The 19,563-nt window shown below is 32.2% G+C and overlaps 1 protein-coding gene across 1 annotated transcript; it reads right to left on the bottom strand.

Annotated features, from left to right (window-relative positions):
• Positions 1 to 5,836: 5,836 nt before the first annotated feature.
• On the bottom strand, positions 5,837 to 18,524 carry LOC136209768 (synaptotagmin-3-like). The gene is made up of 12 exons (XM_066001351.1): positions 18,414 to 18,524; positions 18,199 to 18,297; positions 18,029 to 18,079; positions 11,994 to 12,117; positions 11,763 to 11,881; positions 11,241 to 11,342; positions 10,345 to 10,419; positions 10,178 to 10,254; positions 9,136 to 9,385; positions 8,124 to 8,483; positions 7,156 to 7,287; positions 5,837 to 5,965 (listed from the first exon to the last, which is right to left on the bottom strand). Exons 1-12 carry the CDS (start codon positions 18,522 to 18,524, stop codon positions 5,837 to 5,839), a joined length of 1,629 nt encoding a protein of 542 aa, XP_065857423.1.
• Positions 18,525 to 19,563: the final 1,039 nt, after the last annotated feature.

The following is a 19,563-nucleotide window of genomic DNA, read 5'->3' as shown; positions in this document are numbered from 1 at the left end:
ATTTCTAGTCATTTATCTCTTTGGTCAGATGTTATTGGCCTATGTGATTCATCTCCAAAGAGTTGGTTAATTATAGGAGATTTTAATGCAATCATTGAAGCACATGAGAATACGGGTGCCTTACCGGTTAGTTCGTCTTGTGTTGATTTTCGGTCATTCATTGACATGTGCGGTTTTTTTAATGTCGATACAGTTGGTGCAAAGTACACTTGGTGTAATGGTAGATTAGGTTCTGCAAGGGTTGAGTGCCGTTTGGATCGATCAATGGTCTCAGCAGGTTTTATGGATTTTTGGGATTCAATTTCTTGTGTTGCGCTTCTGCGACATTTATCGGATCACAATCCTCTTCTATTTTCCTGTTCTCGTGGTGATCCTCATGTTTCTCGCTTCCGATTCCTTTCTATGTGGGTTACTCATCCTCTTCTACATGGGGTAATTGCTCAGCATTGGGCTGATGCACAAACCTCGTTACCTCCTGCACAACTTCTATGCCATAAATTGCGTACTTTACGTCCCATTCTTAGAATTTGGAATCGTAATGTTTTCGGACTGCTTGAAGAAAATATTCGTATTGCAAGTGAGAAATTAGCTGCAGTTCAACATCAGAGTGAAGAAGTGGGATTCCAGACTGATCTTCATGAGCAAGAGCTTTTAGCTCACGCTAGCCTTGAATTAGAGCTTCAGAGGAAAGAATCTTTCTATAAAGAGCGAAGCAGGGTTAAATGGTTAAAAGATGGGGATCGAAACACGTCTTTCTTCCACCGTGTTGCTGCTATTAAAAAATTGCGGGTTGGAATTGATGTTATGGAAATTAATGGAGAAATTACGAATTCAATGGAAGCTATTTCTTCACATGTGGTGAATTATTTCTCCCAACTTTTTACTAGTCGTAGCACTTCAGTGGATTTAGGAGTAGTTGCGGATGTTATGCCCCAATCTGTCACAACAGAAGACAATATTGATTTGGCGAGATGTCCTTCAAATGAGGAAATTCGAATTTCAGTTTTTAGTATGGATAAAGACAGTGCACCTGGGCCTGATGGTTTCACTGGGTTTTTTTTTCAAACTTTTTAGGACATTGTTGGTTCTGATGTCTGTAATATGGTTAAAAGTTTCTTTAACAACGGTCATATTCTTCCTGGTATGAATTCTAATCTCATGGTTTTAATTTCTAAAGTCGAGGGTGCCAGCCGAGTTGATCAGTATCGACCAATTGTTATGAGTAATTTTAGTTTTAAAATTATTTCTAAAATTCTCGCAGACAGACTTGCAATTATTGCTTCTCGCATTGTTTCTGAAAACCAATTCGGGTTCATAAAAAATCGAAGTATCCACCACTGTATTTCTGCAGCTTCAGAAGGGATTAATTCTTTGGACAAGCGTTGTTTTGGCAGTAATATGGCTTTGAAAATTGACATTCGAAAGGCGTTTGATACACTGGATTGGAATTTTTTGCTTGCAGTCTTAGAGGCTTTCGGTTTTTCATTGCAGTTTAAAGACTGGATCCTTAATATCCTTTCTTTTTCTCGAGTCTCGATTCTTGTTGGGGGGCGTTCTCGGGGCTATTTTAATTGCTCACGTGGGGTTCGTCAAGGAGATCCTCTATCTCCTATTTTATTTGGTCTTGCTAAGGATTTCTTCAGTCATTGGATCACTAAATTAGAAGCAAGTGGTGAGTTTGATAACATGTTGTTTGCCCGTGGGGTTTGTTTTCCTTCACATCTTTTATATGCTGACGATATATTGCTTTTTGGCAAAGCTACCGTCCGGAATATGCGCACTATTAAAAAACTTTTTGAGTTTTACGGTCTTCTTTAAGGGCAGATTGTTAATTGGGGAAAGTCGGCTGTGTATTTTGGGAAGCATACTTCAGCCCAACGTGCTGCTTTTTTGGCGAATTTAATTGGCATTCGGCTGCAGGGGTTGCCTTTCTCTTATCTTGGTGTCCCAGTTTTTATCGGAGCTCCTAGGCGTTGCCATTTACAGCCTCTTGCGGATAGGTTCTTGGCTAATTTTAGTAAATGGAAAGGAACTTCTCTTTCATTTGCGGGTCGGTTAACTTTGATCAAGTCAGTGTTGACAGGGGCTTTTGTTCATTCCTTCATTATTTACAAGTGGCCAATGGCGCTTTTGAAAAGGATGAATAATTGTATTAGGAATTTTCTATGGACTGGCTGTATTGACACAAGAAAACTTGTTACTGTTCCGTGGAAAGTCTGTTGTAGTCCAATTGAGAATGGCAGGTTAGGCATAAAAGATTTACTTCGATTTAATAAGGCTCTTATTGGCAAGATGGCGTGGGAATTGCTTACTGAGAGCTCTTTAGTTTCAATTCTTTTAAAACGGCGTTTTCTTACGCGTTCTGGGCTCCCGAAAGCTGTAATTTCTAATTCTTCGATTTGGCCATCAATCCGAGAGGTCTACTATATTCTTAGGGATCAATCTCATTGGTGGATAGGTAATAATTCAAAGCTGAATTTCTGGAGTGAATTGTGGATTAAGCCCTCGGTGGGTGAACAATTAAATCTGCCCCGTAATATCCAACGTACTCGATTTAATAGCGTTGAGGAATTTCTTGATGGAGATTCATGGATAAATTTGCAGCAGCTTCCACAGGTTTTACAACAACATATTATGGAGATTAGGCGTGGCGGTGATGATGAGGATTTCTGCGTCTGGACATATTCTTCTTCAGGTATTTTTACTATCAAGGATTTCTATTTTTCATTAGGTATTAATGCAGAAAAGGTTCAATGGTGCAAGTTTATCTGGTCTGAAGTCATTCCTCCTTCTCGTTCGATCGTTTGCTGGAGGGCTTTACTGGGTTACATGCCCACGCATGACCAATTGCAGAAGCGTGGCATACCTACTGTTTCCCGTTGTATTTTATGCAAAGCGGCCTCAGAGTCAATTGAACATATTCTGGTTCATTGTCCTTTTTCTCAGATTGCTTGGAGAGCGTTGGGCTCTCTTTTTGGTAAACATATCATATTGACGGATTCACTAGTTACTCTTATCTTGAATTGTTTAAATCATAGCTTCAGTTCTCAAGTGGGTTTGCTATGGTCAGTTGGAGTTGTTAGTTTGATTTGGATTTTGTGGTACACTAGAAATAATGCGATTTTTGAGAATGAAACACCATCAATTCATCTTGTGCTTCGTAGGCTTTGGATTATGATTCGTGAAGGCGGTATTGGTAATAAAGGTCATATGAAAAACAATGTTGATGAGCTTCGTGTTCTTAGGCAGTTACACATTCCCCTTAGACCCCCTCGAGCTCCTAATATAGTTAGTGTTACTTGGGTTCTTCCTCCACCAGGATGGCTCAAAGTTAACACAGATGGTTCTGCAAACATTAATACAGGAATGGGGGGCGCATGGGGGGTGTTTCGCACTACTCGAGGATTTGCTCGGGGTTGTTTTGGGTTTCGAGTTGATACCCCTTCTGCACATATTTCCGAATTGAAAGCCGTTATTTTTGCTATTCAGATTGCTTGGGAAAAAGGATGGCACAAATTATGGGTGGAATGCGATTCTGTTTATGTGGTAAATTTGCTTAGGAAGCGCTCTCTAGTTGTTCCATGGGCGTTGCGACAGGATTGGATTACTTGTCTTCAACATTGTTCTTCTATGGATCTAAATGTTACTCATATTTTTCGCGATGCGTTGGCTAAATTTGGCGTCACAAGAGATCATATTGTTTGGTGGAATTCTGCACCAGCTTTTTGCAATAGATTTATTTCTGATGATATGTATTGTTTAGAACAATTTCGTTTCTCTTAATTTTTCTTCTGTATTTTTTCCTCATTTTAATAAAATTCGGGTCTGGGTTTTGTTTGGTTTTGTGAAGATGCCAACCTAGTTGGGATCTTTGCATTCCGTTCTTAGCCTGTAACCCAACATTTACTTAAAAAAAATCACTATCATTTTTCAAATATATATAAATATAAAAATAATAACTTTAATTTTTTTTTTTTACAAATATATATCTTAAAAGTAAAATGCGGGATATTACATGCAGCCCTAGTTTTGATGGAAGATTAAAGAGAGATATAAACTAGATATTGAAGACATAAAAAGGAGAATTTCGATCTGAGCAATGTATGCTTCTAGAAGTGTTGAATAATATTGGTCAACTAATATTTTATTTTGCTTTTCGATTCTCTAGCTCATTGAATAATCTTTGTTAATTTTAGGCAAAGGTGCCATAAGCAAAATGTGACTTCTCATATGATCATTGAGTCCCATCAGAAACTCAATCAATTTTCTTCTTTAGTGACATCTTCAATTCTTTTAAAAGCATTACATACACAATTCTATCAACATTACAATGACAATTAGGTACAGACTTAACCATTTCCAATTCATCCAAAAATGCTTCAATTTATTGAAATAGATCACAAGAGATAGATTACCTTCACTAAAGAGACTAGTTTCTTGTTTAGTTTAGTGTAACATTACCCATTGATATCTCCAAATTTTTTTTTATTTTTTTTTAAAATTTACGCACAATGCGCTTACATTAAAGAAGAAAGAAAAATCCCCACCAGACCCGGATGTGATTCGAACCCATGACCTCCTTAGTCATAGGTAAGCTCTCAACCATTGATATCTCCAAATTTGCGTTTCATCTCTTTCCAAATCTCTTTGCATAGAAAATTTACAAGAAATCATTTACAATATTTTAAAACCAGTATTGATTATCAAAAAAGACACTAGATAATCATTCTTCTTCCATCTTTGATGCTCTAGTGTACTAGCATGTGGTATTTCCTCACCATCCAGAGAAAAGTTAAGCTTTCTTTTTGCTGTCAAAACTCTGATCATATCATTACTCCATGACAAGTTATTATCACTTTTCAAGGAAATACTAATCAACACAATACCTAGATTTTCAAATGACCCAAAATAATAGACTTGGTGATTTTGCAAATCTGGTTGATCTTTTACCTATACTTCATTTGTGAGGATTTTCTTCATTAATCTCGATGACGTTTCTTCTTCTTCTAACCCGAGGCATATTTTAACCTATGTTCTTTGATACCATGTAAAAAATGAAAGATATTTCTTACTTCATTCAATATCAAAACTAGATATTCAAATACAACTTGTTAAGTTGTTAAAAAACATTAGTAAAAGAAGCTTCAAGAATCTGTTAAAAAGAAAGATAAATTGGCGCCAAAGATATAACTAACAATATGAGTTGACATTTGTTAGCTAAAGAGTGATAGTTGGATTTGTAATGTCCATGATAAGCATTTGTGTAGCAACAACAAGATGAGTAACAAGATGATTAATAGTTAGTTTATATCATGACAAAGCTTGATGAATGATTAAAGAACTTGTAACTAGAATATCTGTAATGATGAAATTATTAATAATGTCAACGCTCTAAAGTTAAGACTCAACTTCAAAGCATTTAGATCCGTAATTTTTAGGAATTATATATGATTTATGGTTTATAAAATATAATCAATTAGAAAATTAATGTACAATAACAAATTCTAAAATCAATAAAAACTAGTTATATATATAACCATCTTTATTACTTTTTTAATGGAGATTCTTTGTTATATACATAGATCAACGGGGGATGGAAACAAGGATGAAAATATCCTTGAAATCTGTAATGTGAATTTTCTATATTCATCCCTACAAGTATTGAAGATGAAGTGAGAAGTATACCTTCATCCTCGTTCTGTCGACACTCTGTTCTTTCGGATATGAAATTTTATTGCACATTTTGTAATAAAAAAACAAAGCACTTCAAGGTGATATGAATCATAAAAAAGTGAAAAAAATATATATAAAGATAATATATCTATTTACAATTATTTCAAAGAGCCTTCCATCTAACATCAACAGCTATAACTCCATTTCTAGAATTGATTAGATGATATTTTTCATTGATCCTTCCATTGTATACTACATCTATCAATTTAATATCCACATGTCCTAGTGTTTCCTACAACAAAACACAATTATAAGATTATTAGTTAATCATGTCATCAAATGAATGATAGAAAACTAAATTGATATTTAATGCTTACTTGGTTCTACTTTTCGTAGCTAATTTTATTGTTTTACATTAAATAATAGATGTAACAGTGTTAGGTTATAATTCAGAAGCAGTTGTTGATAGTTATTTTAGAAGAAATCAGCTACTAGTAACAACTAACAGATGATGATGATAACAACAAATAATAAACAATAACAGTTGAATCAAATAGATTTTTAATCCTATTAGACCTCCTAACTAGATGGGTTGCACAAGTAGGCTTATAGTACTAAAGCCTAGATATATTCATGTATATTTTATATGTGGTCAACCTAGACCGAGCTTATCAAGCTAAATTAATGAGATAGAGACAGCTTAAGCCCGATCCAACCAAACCATACATAATTTAACAAATACACACACATATATATATATATATATATAAGAGGGTTTAAAAGCATGGTTGGCATCGATTTTGGTTGGAAGTAGATTCAACTTATGTTGTAGAGCTCTTTAAGAGTATATTAACTCTGGTCTTCTGGGATAGCAGCGTTGTCTTTCTTTGAGCTCTAAGATATGCAACTAATCGTTACTCATATTTCTAGGGAATGAAATTGAGTGGCGAACGCTTTAGCGAAACCATGATCTTTCGATCTTAGAGGAGCTTTGGTGTAGTTCTACACTGCAATTATGTAATTATTTACTTAATGATGATGTCAATAATATATGATAATTTTGTTTTTGTTTATTTGCCTTTTCAGGTTGTATTGGTTTTATTTTAATTTTCTATTCTATTTTTATTAATATTTGGACCTAATATGTTTGTGGTTTTCTGGATATGCCAATCTAGCTGGGATATTCAGGTTCCACACTTTCCTGCTTCCATTGTTCATTAAAAAATATTATATAATTATTAAACGTAAAAGTTTAAATTATTTCATAAAAAATAATTAATTTAATAAGTGAGTTAGGTTTGGTTGGATTTAAGAATAATGACTTTCAAATTTGGTCAGATCTTGCTTGAGAAACGGGTTGAACTAAGGGCTAAATTTGGTATGTCTCGAACCAATGCAACCTCCCAGCTCACAAATTTATATCATATTTAAATATATATATATATATATATAAAAATTGTAAGAAATAAGGAGAGATTAAACCTTGGATTGGAAGCCAATTAGTGACCTCCTCTTGCTCATAACTTCAATATGAATCTTTTCCTTCAATGGAGTCTCTTCTAACACAAATTGAAATTCTTCATTCCAAATTGGATCTCGAGTTTTACTAATCCCCTAACAAAAATAATTACACAGTTGCACTTTAACTTCTTAATAATAGTATCATATAAACGAAAAACTATTGTAATATTATAATTAGAACTTTCATAGGTCGGGATATACTCGTCCATTTCGCGTTCAATGGGTTGTATTTAGATAGAAAAAATAATTATTATTTTCAACCCAACCAAGACCCACGTAAGCCAACGTATTTTTGTGTCGGGCTTGAAATTTTTAAAATTAAAGTAGGTCGGATCGATCCAATATATATATATATATATATATATATATATGAAATATAAATAAAAGGGTGGACTTATTTGGATTAAATTTTATATTTGATTTTCAAACCCAAACTTAGTCCAATACCCGGTTAAAATCAATATCAAACAGGTCTAAGTTTGGGATGAATGCTTTAACATTTAAGCCCATGATGTCTGGTCTAGCACGACCCATGAACATGTATAATTATAACCATGTTTATTGGAAATAACAAATTTTGTCTCCATGTACAAAACAATGCAATCTTAAGTCTATCGTTTACGAAACGGTATAATTTTAAGCCTCATTAATAGAAGGTGATTTTTTTTATTAACAAACGATGTGTAGTTTCAAGTTTTATTAGGTGGTGAGAACGTTGAAGGTTGGAGGATGGATAAAACATTAAATTTCACATCTTCTATTATGAAAAGACATTACCTTCTGTTAACGGGCTTGAAACTGCATTGCCTAGTAAATGTTAGGTTGAAGATTAAATCGTTTGATATGTGAAGGAAAAATTCACTCTTCTAGAATGACCATAGGGCTAAATATATATTTTATCATAACAAAAACTATATATAGTATACCACCTTTGTTTTCTTCTTCTCTCCTCTAAATAGGACCAAAGCATAAACGTTGTTGTTGTGACCTCTTCCCTCAACATCCTTAGCTCTTTCAACATTAACTATAAGCAAACCACCTTTATGGAACGACATCGTTTCAGGTCCATTTCCTTTTTTAAGATAACAGCTTAAACCCTCCAACCTTTCTCCATCTTCTTTAAAAGGGTTGAATGTTATCTCAAAAACAAGTTTCCCTCTCCATTTTCTATTATGAGAATCATAAGGATTTGTATTCTTTACCAAATCCAGTGTTAATTGTTTAGTTTCATATGGAACTAGATCTCTCAATGAAACTACTTGCATTCCTATCTTATCATGTTTCCCAACCTGCAAAAAGAATATAAAAAATTTCAATTGAAGTACAGAAAAACAATAAAAAAAATTACTTCAAACCGTAAAAAATGTATTTTCAGATGTTAAATAAGATGTATTTTTAATTAAGTTTGATATTCACAACTAATTGTGTTGCTAACCACGAGCTCAATATGTGTGGATATAATTTAATAATGGCCAAATTTGACATTAATTAATATCCACAACTAATTGTCTTGTTCACAACTAAGCCTTTTGACCTTTAAATTTGATATATTAAATCCTCAACTAAGAAAGTTAGCCATAAAAATCAAACTCAATCAAATTTGACACATTGAAAATTGCATTTTTAACAGTTTGAATGCATCTTTTTATATATTCAATGCGGCTATAGAAAGCCAGTAAAAAAATCATTTCGAACTTTAAAAAATGCAATTTCAAATACAAATAAAATGACTATGCACTTTTAAATGAATTTGATATTCATATTTAGTTGTCTTATTAACCACGAGTTCAATTTGTGGTTATAGTTTATTAATGGCTCAACATGACATTAGTTAACGGTCCCAACTAATTATCTTTTTCACGACCAAGCCATCAATAGAAACTGAAGAGACTATAGGACTCAAGATACTTCTTTTCAACAAGGGTATGGCATAAACTTCACCTTTTCCCAATCAAAAACATGTAATTCCAAGGCTTGGGATTTAGGATCTTTGACTATTAGCTTGAAATCTTCATTCCATTCAGGGTTAAGATTGTTCTTCTTAATGGAAGTCTTTTTTGAAGGAAGCCTCTCTCCAGATAATTTGAGTTTAATATAAGGATCAGAAGTTCCTAATAAATCTTTCTTCAGAAGTCTTATTGCTCTTATGATCTTTACTTGCAAAATGCCTATAGGCTTCTTTATTGCTCCTCTATTAGTAAAAAAGGGAAGATCATGTCAGTCACGAAATTTCTGTCAAAAAAACAAAAATAATTTTTATAGTTATTAAAAGGAAATATATTTAGACTATGCGGATAAAACCATGCAATGTTAGCATGAACATTTTGTAAATGAAACAATTAATATTTTGTTAACAACAAATCCAACAGAAATCAATTTCCTATTAACTTGATTATTAAGAGAGAAATTTAGTCTCCACGTTTGAAACCATGCAAATTGGTTCCACATAGATGCTAGTGAAGTTTAGGTGGCACAAACATGGAACCAAATTAATAGAAAATGACTTCTGTAGAGTTTTTCATTAATGGAGTTCGAAATTGCTCCATCTACAAAATGTTATAGTATTAATATTCAATGGTTTTATAGGTCGAGTCTAAATCAATTCTCGTCTAGTAATAATATGTCTAGCTAGGTACTTTATCCCCTAAAATAACTCCAATTTAGAAATTGTAAAATAACCAATTAACCAAAAATTTCAAGTTGATAGGTAAGGTTAAATAATAGTTTTTATATTATTTCTAACACCTCTCACGTAAACATTTTTGGGCTTGAAGTATTTACAACACAAATTCATCATGTCATATGTTTAAATTTTACTGATAAATAGAGTTGTCAAGTTTTGAACTTTTGACCACTTGATCCATGAAATTCTGATACTATACAAAGAATTAATCGAACTAAAAGTTTAAGCTGATAAATATGGTGTAAGAATAGTTTTTATAATATTCGTGAAACAAAACATTATATAGAATGAAAAACTCACACTGAACCATCCAGAATCTGTATATCCATGTTTTTAGGCCAAAGATAGAGACCGGCAATTTGTTTGCTTACAAATTCCTATGCATATTCTTAACAACATCATTAATTTAACTTAAAGAAAGTAATAGAAAAAAAAAGCATCAAAAGTTGTTGAAATTTTTCATATACCTGAACAATTTGATATAATCCTGGAATTGCCATAACATCAATTCCAAGCAGTTTCAATCCGAAGTCTACCTGAGGCTACAACTGAAACTTTAGCCATTAACTTCATTCGAACTTAATAACAAAAATTTGATATTTTACTACTGATGAGTGTTGGCAATGATGAAACCAATGGAGAGAATTTAGGGATACATTTGTAGGAAGGATAATATTTTGTCTCTAACTCCATCTCCCCATCCATATGTCTCACACAAAAAAGTCTATGATTTCTTGTGTTGGTCTTTTGGTCCACACAATATATTATTTTAAATAAATAATTTGTGAGAGGAATGGAGATGGAGATAGTAAATTGGGGATAAAATATTATCTCTGTGACCCTCTTCCTAGATAGAGGATCATCTACAAGCACTCTTTTCAAGCTGGATTCTGATAGTTAAAGTGCAACAAAACCATGGTGCACATTGGTGAATCCCTCTGTGTCGCCACTAACTATTGGGTTTGTATTTATGCTTGGGTTCTTTTAGCTCATGAACTTCCATTTTTCATCCAATTTAGCCCCTCTTGTAAAACCTCTAACTTGTTTCAATTCATAAAAGTCTTAAGTTTAGGTTGGGTAAAACATAGAAGTACAAAGCCTAGAAAAATACAAATTAAAGTAAAATGGACACTCAAATAGATTTAGCTAAATACCCTAAAATCAATGGTTTATAAAGAAGGCCACACGGAGTATGTTGCATTTTTTTGTCATCAGAATCCATATTGGGAGGGATAGTTCTAAGTGACCCTCCGCCTTAGAAGAAGTGTTTGAGAATACTGTAATTGTATCCATAAACCCTCTTTTTTAGCTTAGATATTGCCTAAAACTACGTATAGGTTTTTTAAAATTACTACACTTTTACCTTTTCTAATAGAGAAACAATTGTGCTGGCAAAACAAGGAAAAGTCGGCACAAGAGGTCTTAAGCATATTCTCAGGGCTAAGAACACTTGAACATCCAAAAGCTGACAAAATCAATTGGGATGTCAAAATAAACTATCATATCATAATTGTGTTATATAATTTATATATTTTACATGATTATATATGATATAAATGACACAAAAATGATAATCATGTTAAATATATCATATCAAACATATCCATTTTATAAATTATGTTGTCATGTTAGAAACTGACAACCTCAAAATAAATATATATTCACTTAATTAAAACTTTTAACATTGTGTAATTTTTTTTTACAAAAGCATATATCGTTGCATTATAGGAAAAATACATCAAAAATATAAAGAATAATAAAACCCATGCAAATTTGGACTACATTTAATACAAAATCCACAAAGGGGGAAATAACGATATTTCAAATTAAATTGTTTAGAATTAATAAAATAATGGCATTTAAAATGATATCGTGAATCACAAACCTGAATTGTGATTGGTAGTGAAAAGAATTGAATCACCAAAGTTATATCTGGATTTCCTGCCCATCTAGTTGGAACATCAATTAAAACTTCTTTTTCATTAGTTTGGTGCATTTTTATACCTGCCAATTCAAAATGCAAAATCTTCTTCATAATTCCTTTTAATTACTTTGTATCTTAAATGTCTAAAGTATCAAAAAGCTCTAAGATCATTGAAAAATTTCACCTTATTACCATGAATATGAGGAGGAAAAGTTCCAATGCTCAAGCTCTCAAAATATATAGAGTTGATGCAAAACTTGCCAATGTATTCATCAAACATAGGTTCAACTGTGCTTCTTATTGAATCACATATTGGCTATAACAGAAAAAAGACTAGGATGTGAGAACAAACATATTTTTCTACAAAAAAAAGTATCCTTATAAATATTAGGATCATAAAAAATGTATTTGCAAAATCTTTGTGACATAACTAATACAAATTTTTTATGTGAATCTGATTGCTCGGCTTAAAGTTGACTATGTATCTTTTTCAGTGTATCTTCTCCCAATTACATGGTATGTACATTAGAATTTGGTTCGAGATTGATCAAATATTTTTTAGGTGCCTTTTTATCTCAATTAAAATTTGATGCGTATATTAGAGCTCGAACTTGAAATAGTTAAGAAAATGGGATAAATTACACCAATAGTACCTGAACTTTATCCTAGTTCATATTTTGGTACCTAGATTACATTTTGTCCTAAAAATATACCCGAAGTAATGATGACCGGAAAATTTAGTAAATTTTACCGGTAAATGACCGATCAATGCAAGTTTGATAAGTAAATTACATCAATGGTACCTGAATTTTACCTCAATTCACACTTTGGTACCTATATTTTTGTTTTATCCTAAAAATATAACTCAAGTGAAGGTGACTGAATAATTTAGTACATTTGACCGGTTAGTGACCGATTAACGCGAGTTTGACTATTTTGAATTAAGAATTAGGACCTACAATACACTCAATTAACATAAAATTATAATACTATCCTTTAATATATATGTAGAGTTAAAGGGTAATATTATATATGTTTATTGAGTGTCTGATGGGTTTCAATTTTTAATTTAAAATTATCAAACTCGTATTGACTGGTCAAATATACTACATTGTCGAGTCATCTTTACTTGAGATGTGTTTTTTGGATAAAATGGAATTTAGGTACCAAAGTGTGAATTAGGGTAAAGTTTAGGTACCATTGATGTAATTTACTCATCAAACTCGTATTGAGTGGTTATTAACTGGTAAAACGTACTAAATTGTCCAGTCATCGTTAGTTTAGGTATATTTTTGAGACAAAACAAAATCTAAGTACCAAAGTGTGAACTATGATAAGTTTAGGTACCATTTTTGTAATTTACTCTAAGAAAATGGTCAATGTAATATTTTCAATTTTTATTAAATTGTAATATTTACTAGTTTTTTTTTTTTTATAATTTTAGTTTTTTTGAACAATTTAAAAGAATTACAAAAATTTCAAAATCAAAGCTCGTGCATATTTGTTCTTCATGAATGTCATCAAAGATAAGTTATCTCATCAATCCAAATTGAAAGGTATGTGACAGTTGTTAAGGATATTTGTTTCTATAGCTAATGATAAATTTCGTATTTATTTTATATTCCTAGTTAGTAGTTCTCTTTCTACTTTGTGTTTAACCTTCTTTAGTCTATTTTATCTTTCCTAGATATTTTTTTTTGTAAGTGTGTATATGTCCAACACTTCTCTATAAATCTTATCAAGAAATAATATAGTTTATTATTCTCTCAACCTTTACATGGGGTAAATTTCATCAATGGTGTACAACATTTACCCAATTTCACACTTTGGTGTACAACTTTCAATTTGTCTCACTAATATATACGAACTTATAGGTGACCTCCCACTTTGGTGTATGGCCGGTTAAAATGACCTGTCAACTCAAAAGTCAATGCGTCAGCTCATTGTTTTTAATCTTAACCAGGACCCACACATAATGTAATTACAAAAATACCCTCTTTTAAAATAAAAAACCCCAATCTCTCCCATATTTCCCTTTCTCTCTCTTTCCTTTGTCCTATAGATCATTTCTCTCTCTTTCCTTTCTCTGTGTTCATTATCTCATTCAACAGCAACTCCAATTCTGATGCACTCATTGATCCATCTTCACTACGTATTACTGATAAACCCAATTTCATCTATTCCACTACCAATTTCAAATTCATCTTTTGCTCGGCCTAAAAAGGCCATGCCAACATAGGAAGCCCAGCCAAAACCGATTCCAGAATCGAATTCCACCCGCAATCAGTCACAAACACACCCATCGAGTCATGATTCAGTATCGCACCCTGCGACGCCCATGAATTTACAATCAATCCTTTGTTTTCAGTTCTTTCCAAAAATCCTTCCAGCAGAAAAGATTCTAACATTGATTCATTGTTTGTTTATGATTTGCGAACTATCTAAAAAAACTTAACCTCACTTTTCCTTCAATTAGCTGAGAAATATTGGAGAGAGAAAGGAGTTAGAGAGAGGATATGTAGGAAAAAGGAAAGAGATAGAAAGGAAAAGATGGGGAAATTGGGTTTTTTTATTTATGAAGGAGGGTATTTTTGTAATTACACTATGTGTGGGTCCTGGGTAAGATAAGAAATAATGAGCTGGCACGTTGACTTTTGAGTTGACCGGTCATTTTAACCGGTCATACACCAAAATGGAAAGTCACCTTTAAATTCGTACATATTAATGAGACAAATTGAAGGTTGTACACCAAAGTGTGAAATTGGGTAAAAATTATACACCATTGATGAAATTTACCCCCTTTACATGGTATCACAACCTTTCTGCTCATGAACGATCACACCAAAACCCTGAATCACCCTTTAATTCGAGGACTTCTTATCCTCCTCCTCATCCTCCTCCTCTTTTTATATTGAAGAATAATCAACCAACTCCCATCTTAACATTAATCCCAATCATACGGTTACCATGGGTAACACCTACTTCTGCTCCTTTGCAACCTATCATGCCATCTCTGTTTTCCTCTCATTCCTTTTCCATCAAACTTAACTATAAAAATTATATGATTCGGAAGACTCACTTTATTTCAATTATTCATTCTCATGATATGATGGGACATATTGATGGTTCTATCAATCCTCTTACTCAGAATATTCCTGATCTAACTAATCCATCAATCTCTACTCCCAATGTTGCTTACAACCTTGGTTCGCAAGGATCATATCTTACTATCATGGATTTTTTCATCTCTCCCTCGGGATATATTTTCTTATAGTACTCATGTTATGTCTACTTATCAAGCCTAGACCACTCTTGCTCATGCTTTTGGCTTGGTTTCACAAAACAGACAACTGCAATTTAATATTAAACTGAACTCACTCAAATGGAGTTGATGATTACCTTCAATGTGCCAAAACCTTGTGTGATGAAATAACTGCTTTAGGCAACCCCTCACTAATAGAGAATTAAATATGATGGTGTATTGTAACATTGGCTAGGAATATCATTCTATAATTACAACTTTAAATTTGTAACCTAATTTAAGAACTTTACGGTCATTTAACTACTCATGAAGCTCTTCGTAAAAGCATGTCTATTGGCCCTGTAGGCCACAATGTTGCTCATACATCCCAAACATGTCCTAATTCTAGAAAATTTTCTTCCCATCAATATCCGAATTGGAAAATTACAATTCAACCCGCAAGCTAAGTGGTCCTTGTCAAATGTATCATAATCAAATCATACGGCTAACTGATCTCACCGCCATTATCAAAGTATAGATCGAACCTCATCAATAATATTTGAAATTTACTAGTTCACAAGCCAATGTTTTGCGTACTGCATGACATCATTCTCTTACTAGGTTCTTCCTCTACTAACATATGGAATTTGGGTTGCTCAAGCAATTAGTAAACACCACAACCTCTTAACACGATCTCATCACTAGTGCAACAATAGTACCCGAATATGAGAGCTACACATCACATGACATCTGATGCCTCCAGCCAATATTAGATCATAACGAATCATGGGTCAGATGTTATTCAGATAGGTAACGGACAAGGTTTGGCAATCGCTCGTACATGTACTTACAAAATTTTCACCTTTCATCTTAAAAATAATATGTTTGTTCCTAAAATAACCAATTCTATCATGTCAGTTCAAAAATTCACTAAAGACAATAATTTTTTTTATTCTAACTACTTTCTTGTTAAGGATCACGGAACGATGGACATCTTGTTTATAGGTCCGAGTGAACAAAGTCTTTATATGTTGCCGTGCAAGTTGAACCAAACTTTGGTGGGCGAAAAACTATCATTCGATAAATGGCATGCCTGTCTTGGTCATTGCTCACTAAAACTACTGCAGCTATTTTCAATTCTTTTACTTTAGATTTTTATTCTTGTTTTAATAAAAATCTTACTTTGTATAATTTAAGAAAATTGACTAAAACTGATTTGCCTCCAATCTTATAGAGTATAATACTATTCTTTTATACTTCTGATGTTTGGGTAATGACTCTAGTTAATTTATTCTTTGGTCATAAATATTGTCATGTTTGTTGATGAATTTACTCATTTCACTTGGATTGATTGTTTAAAATTAAAAAACGATGTTTATAATGTCTTTCTTATAGTCGAAGAAATGATTTAACGTTAATATAATGCTAAAATTAGAACTTTGTATCTCTCACTTTGGTGGTGAATTTTAGAAATTAACATCATACTTCAAGAAACGAAGCATAATCCATCACTTTGGATGCCGATATACACATGAGCAAAATGGAATTTTTGAACGAAAAATTAGACATGTTGTTGATACTGCTCCCACTCTCACTCTCATTGCACATGCCAACATTCATTTTCGCTTTTGGAACTTCACATTCATCACAATGCATATTAGAATAACTGTTTGCCAACACCAACATTAAGAAATAATTCACCTTTTTTAAAATTTCACTCAAAACATCCTACCTAGTTACAATTTAAAAAATTTGGTTGTGCTATATACCCTCTTACTCATCCTTACAATCAACATAAGTATGATTTTCATAGTAAAAGTTGTGTTTTTTCTTGGCGGGTCTCTATTTCACTCAAGATACATTTGTTTTGACCTTATTACTAAAAGATATTATTATAAGAATGTTCTTTTTGTTGAAAGTGTGTTTCCTTTCCTGAACAAGATATTTACTGTTCATGTCTCCTTTATTGTTGCTTTATCTTGGATGACATCCCATTTTGTGTTATCTATTTATAACGACCAATCAATAGGTACGTCTTCTTCTTTCTTCCATGTTTTATTATATCTCTTCTTCTTTAAATGCTTCTACCACACATCTTTACCATAATCCATAGTTCATAACCCCCAAACCTCGTTACCTACTAGATTAAGTACTGTCAACATCCCTCCTTCTTTAATACCCATACCGCCACCCAAAGATCCCACCATTGGACTCAAAATAATTGTTGATTTATCAATAACTCCACCTCCTAACATTGCTCCATCGAAACACGCAACGAAATTGTGCACCCAAGCAAAACATCGCCCACCTACTAAACTTACCCTTACACATCACCTTCAATCACCATCCATAATTCCTACTGAATCTAAAACCTTTTCCCAAACATGTAAGTACCTCGTTTGACGTGAGGCCATGCAAGCAGAGATAGATGCTTTACACAAAACTAAGACATCAATATTGGTGTCTTGTCCTAGTGATGTAAATGTGATTGGTTGTAAATGATTGTTTCGGACAAAGAAAACTTGGAAGGTACTATTAAAAAGATACAAAGCTCACCTTGTGGCAGAAGAATACACTCAAGAATATGGTATCACTATAAAGAAACTTTAACCTGGTCATTAAAGCTACAACCATCCATACTATTCTTACCTTCACTACTGCTAATCAAATTGTTGTACATGAGAATCTTATAGAGACGGTCTATATGAAACAACCTTTGGGTTTTCTTGAGCATTCTCGACCAAATCATGTTTGTTTGCTTAACAAATCTCTTTACAGTCTCAAACAGGGGTCTATAGAATGGTTCACTTAGTTATTCAAACTCATTGAAGGACTGAATTTTCAATATCTATTTATTTACTATGATGGTTCAACTCACACCTTTATTTTATGCTATTTTCATCAAGAAATTAGTAAAAAAATCCCTAAATTTTTATTTAGAGACATCAAATTGAAAAAGAAAATAACAATAAAAATAAGAATTCACCTTATCAAGAAAAGGCCACAAATGAGATATGAAGTTGTTCAACCAATCAATCTGTAGAATTAAACTAATTAATCAAAAGGAAAGGAAAACCATCAATAGCAACAATATAAAACTAAAGTAAATTAATATAATTATTAATTATAAAAAAGAGTTAATTAAAGCTTAATTACTCTATCATAATCAGGATGCTTCATCCACATAGGAATTTCTCTTAAAATATCAAGCAATGAGTCTGTATCCAATTCATGAAGAGGTTTAATTACTGGTTCCTGCAAATTTCAATGAAAAAACAATTATAATTTAGCTAAATTAATGATTAATTAATTAATTAATTAAAATCCCAATTTAATCAGTAAAATTAATGCAAATCCAAAAATGAGATTACCTTAACATGTTCAGATTGACAATAAATCAATATAATAAAACCCAGAAAAATGCCAATTGGGATCCCAATTCCAAATCCAATAATTCCTAATATACTTCTGATAATTTCCATTTTTCTCACAGAAATGAAAATGGAAAATGGAGATGAAGAAGAAAAAGAAAAAGAAAAAAAAATAAGAGTGTGAATTTGAGAAATTTAACAGTAAATCAAAATTTAATTAATTCTTTTTTCTCTGTAAAAGAAAACAAAATGAAATCAGAAATGTGAGGATCTGTTTTCTATCTTTGAAAGTAAAAACATAGAGCAAGTCTAAACTCTTAAGTATTGCCACATAGATAGATCTATAAATTTATATATTATATATATAAAAAATTAATAAAAATGTTTTATTGATTAAAAAAATTAAAATGTTGTATGGATTTATATGGATGTGTTTGGGCTAGGCTTTGATTTCAAGGCCCAAGCCTGTAAAATTAAATGAGATGGGCTAGACTTGGTTAACAATTTCTGTGTAATTTTCCCTAAAAATTATGAATGTATTTTTAAGTGGGTTTATATGGGTTGTGCTTGAGATTTAATTTTTAAGTCCGAGCTGACCCGATCCGAGCTCGCCTAAATTAATAGTAGGTTGGACTGGATTTGAACTAAACATCTATACATAAAAATCTGATAGATCCGGCCCAACCCGGCCCATTAAGAGGTCTAGCTAGAGCTGCTCCTGAGTTGTAGCTTGCAATCCAAATTGAGTACAAGTTTTTGGAGTTTTTTTAAATTATATTTATTACAATTTTTCTAAATTATTATTACAGTAACATGTAAAAAACTACTTCTAAATTATTAAAAATGTAAATTTCAAATATATATAAATAATGTTTTCTTGACAATTTTTTATGTTTAAATTATTATAAAATTAATGTGATAAAAAAAATTCAAAGATTTAATGTGCTAAAATGAAAAATTAAAGACTCGATTCTCTAAAATCATAATGATTAGAATTCTTAGTATGTTTTTTTGGCATTTTTTTCTTCATCCATGAGAAAAAAAAATGAATAGTGAAAAAAGTAACATAATAAAATAATAAAAGTCCATTTAGCTTTGATCCAGTCTAGCTCAAATTCGATGTAAAAATAGTGTAGATTAGTTGGACTTA

Source organism: Euphorbia lathyris, chromosome 10 (assembly GCF_963576675.1).
Source record: "Euphorbia lathyris chromosome 10, ddEupLath1.1, whole genome shotgun sequence".
NCBI lineage: Eukaryota > Viridiplantae > Streptophyta > Magnoliopsida > Malpighiales > Euphorbiaceae > Euphorbia > Euphorbia lathyris.
This window is presented reverse-complemented; position numbering and strand designations above follow the sequence as displayed.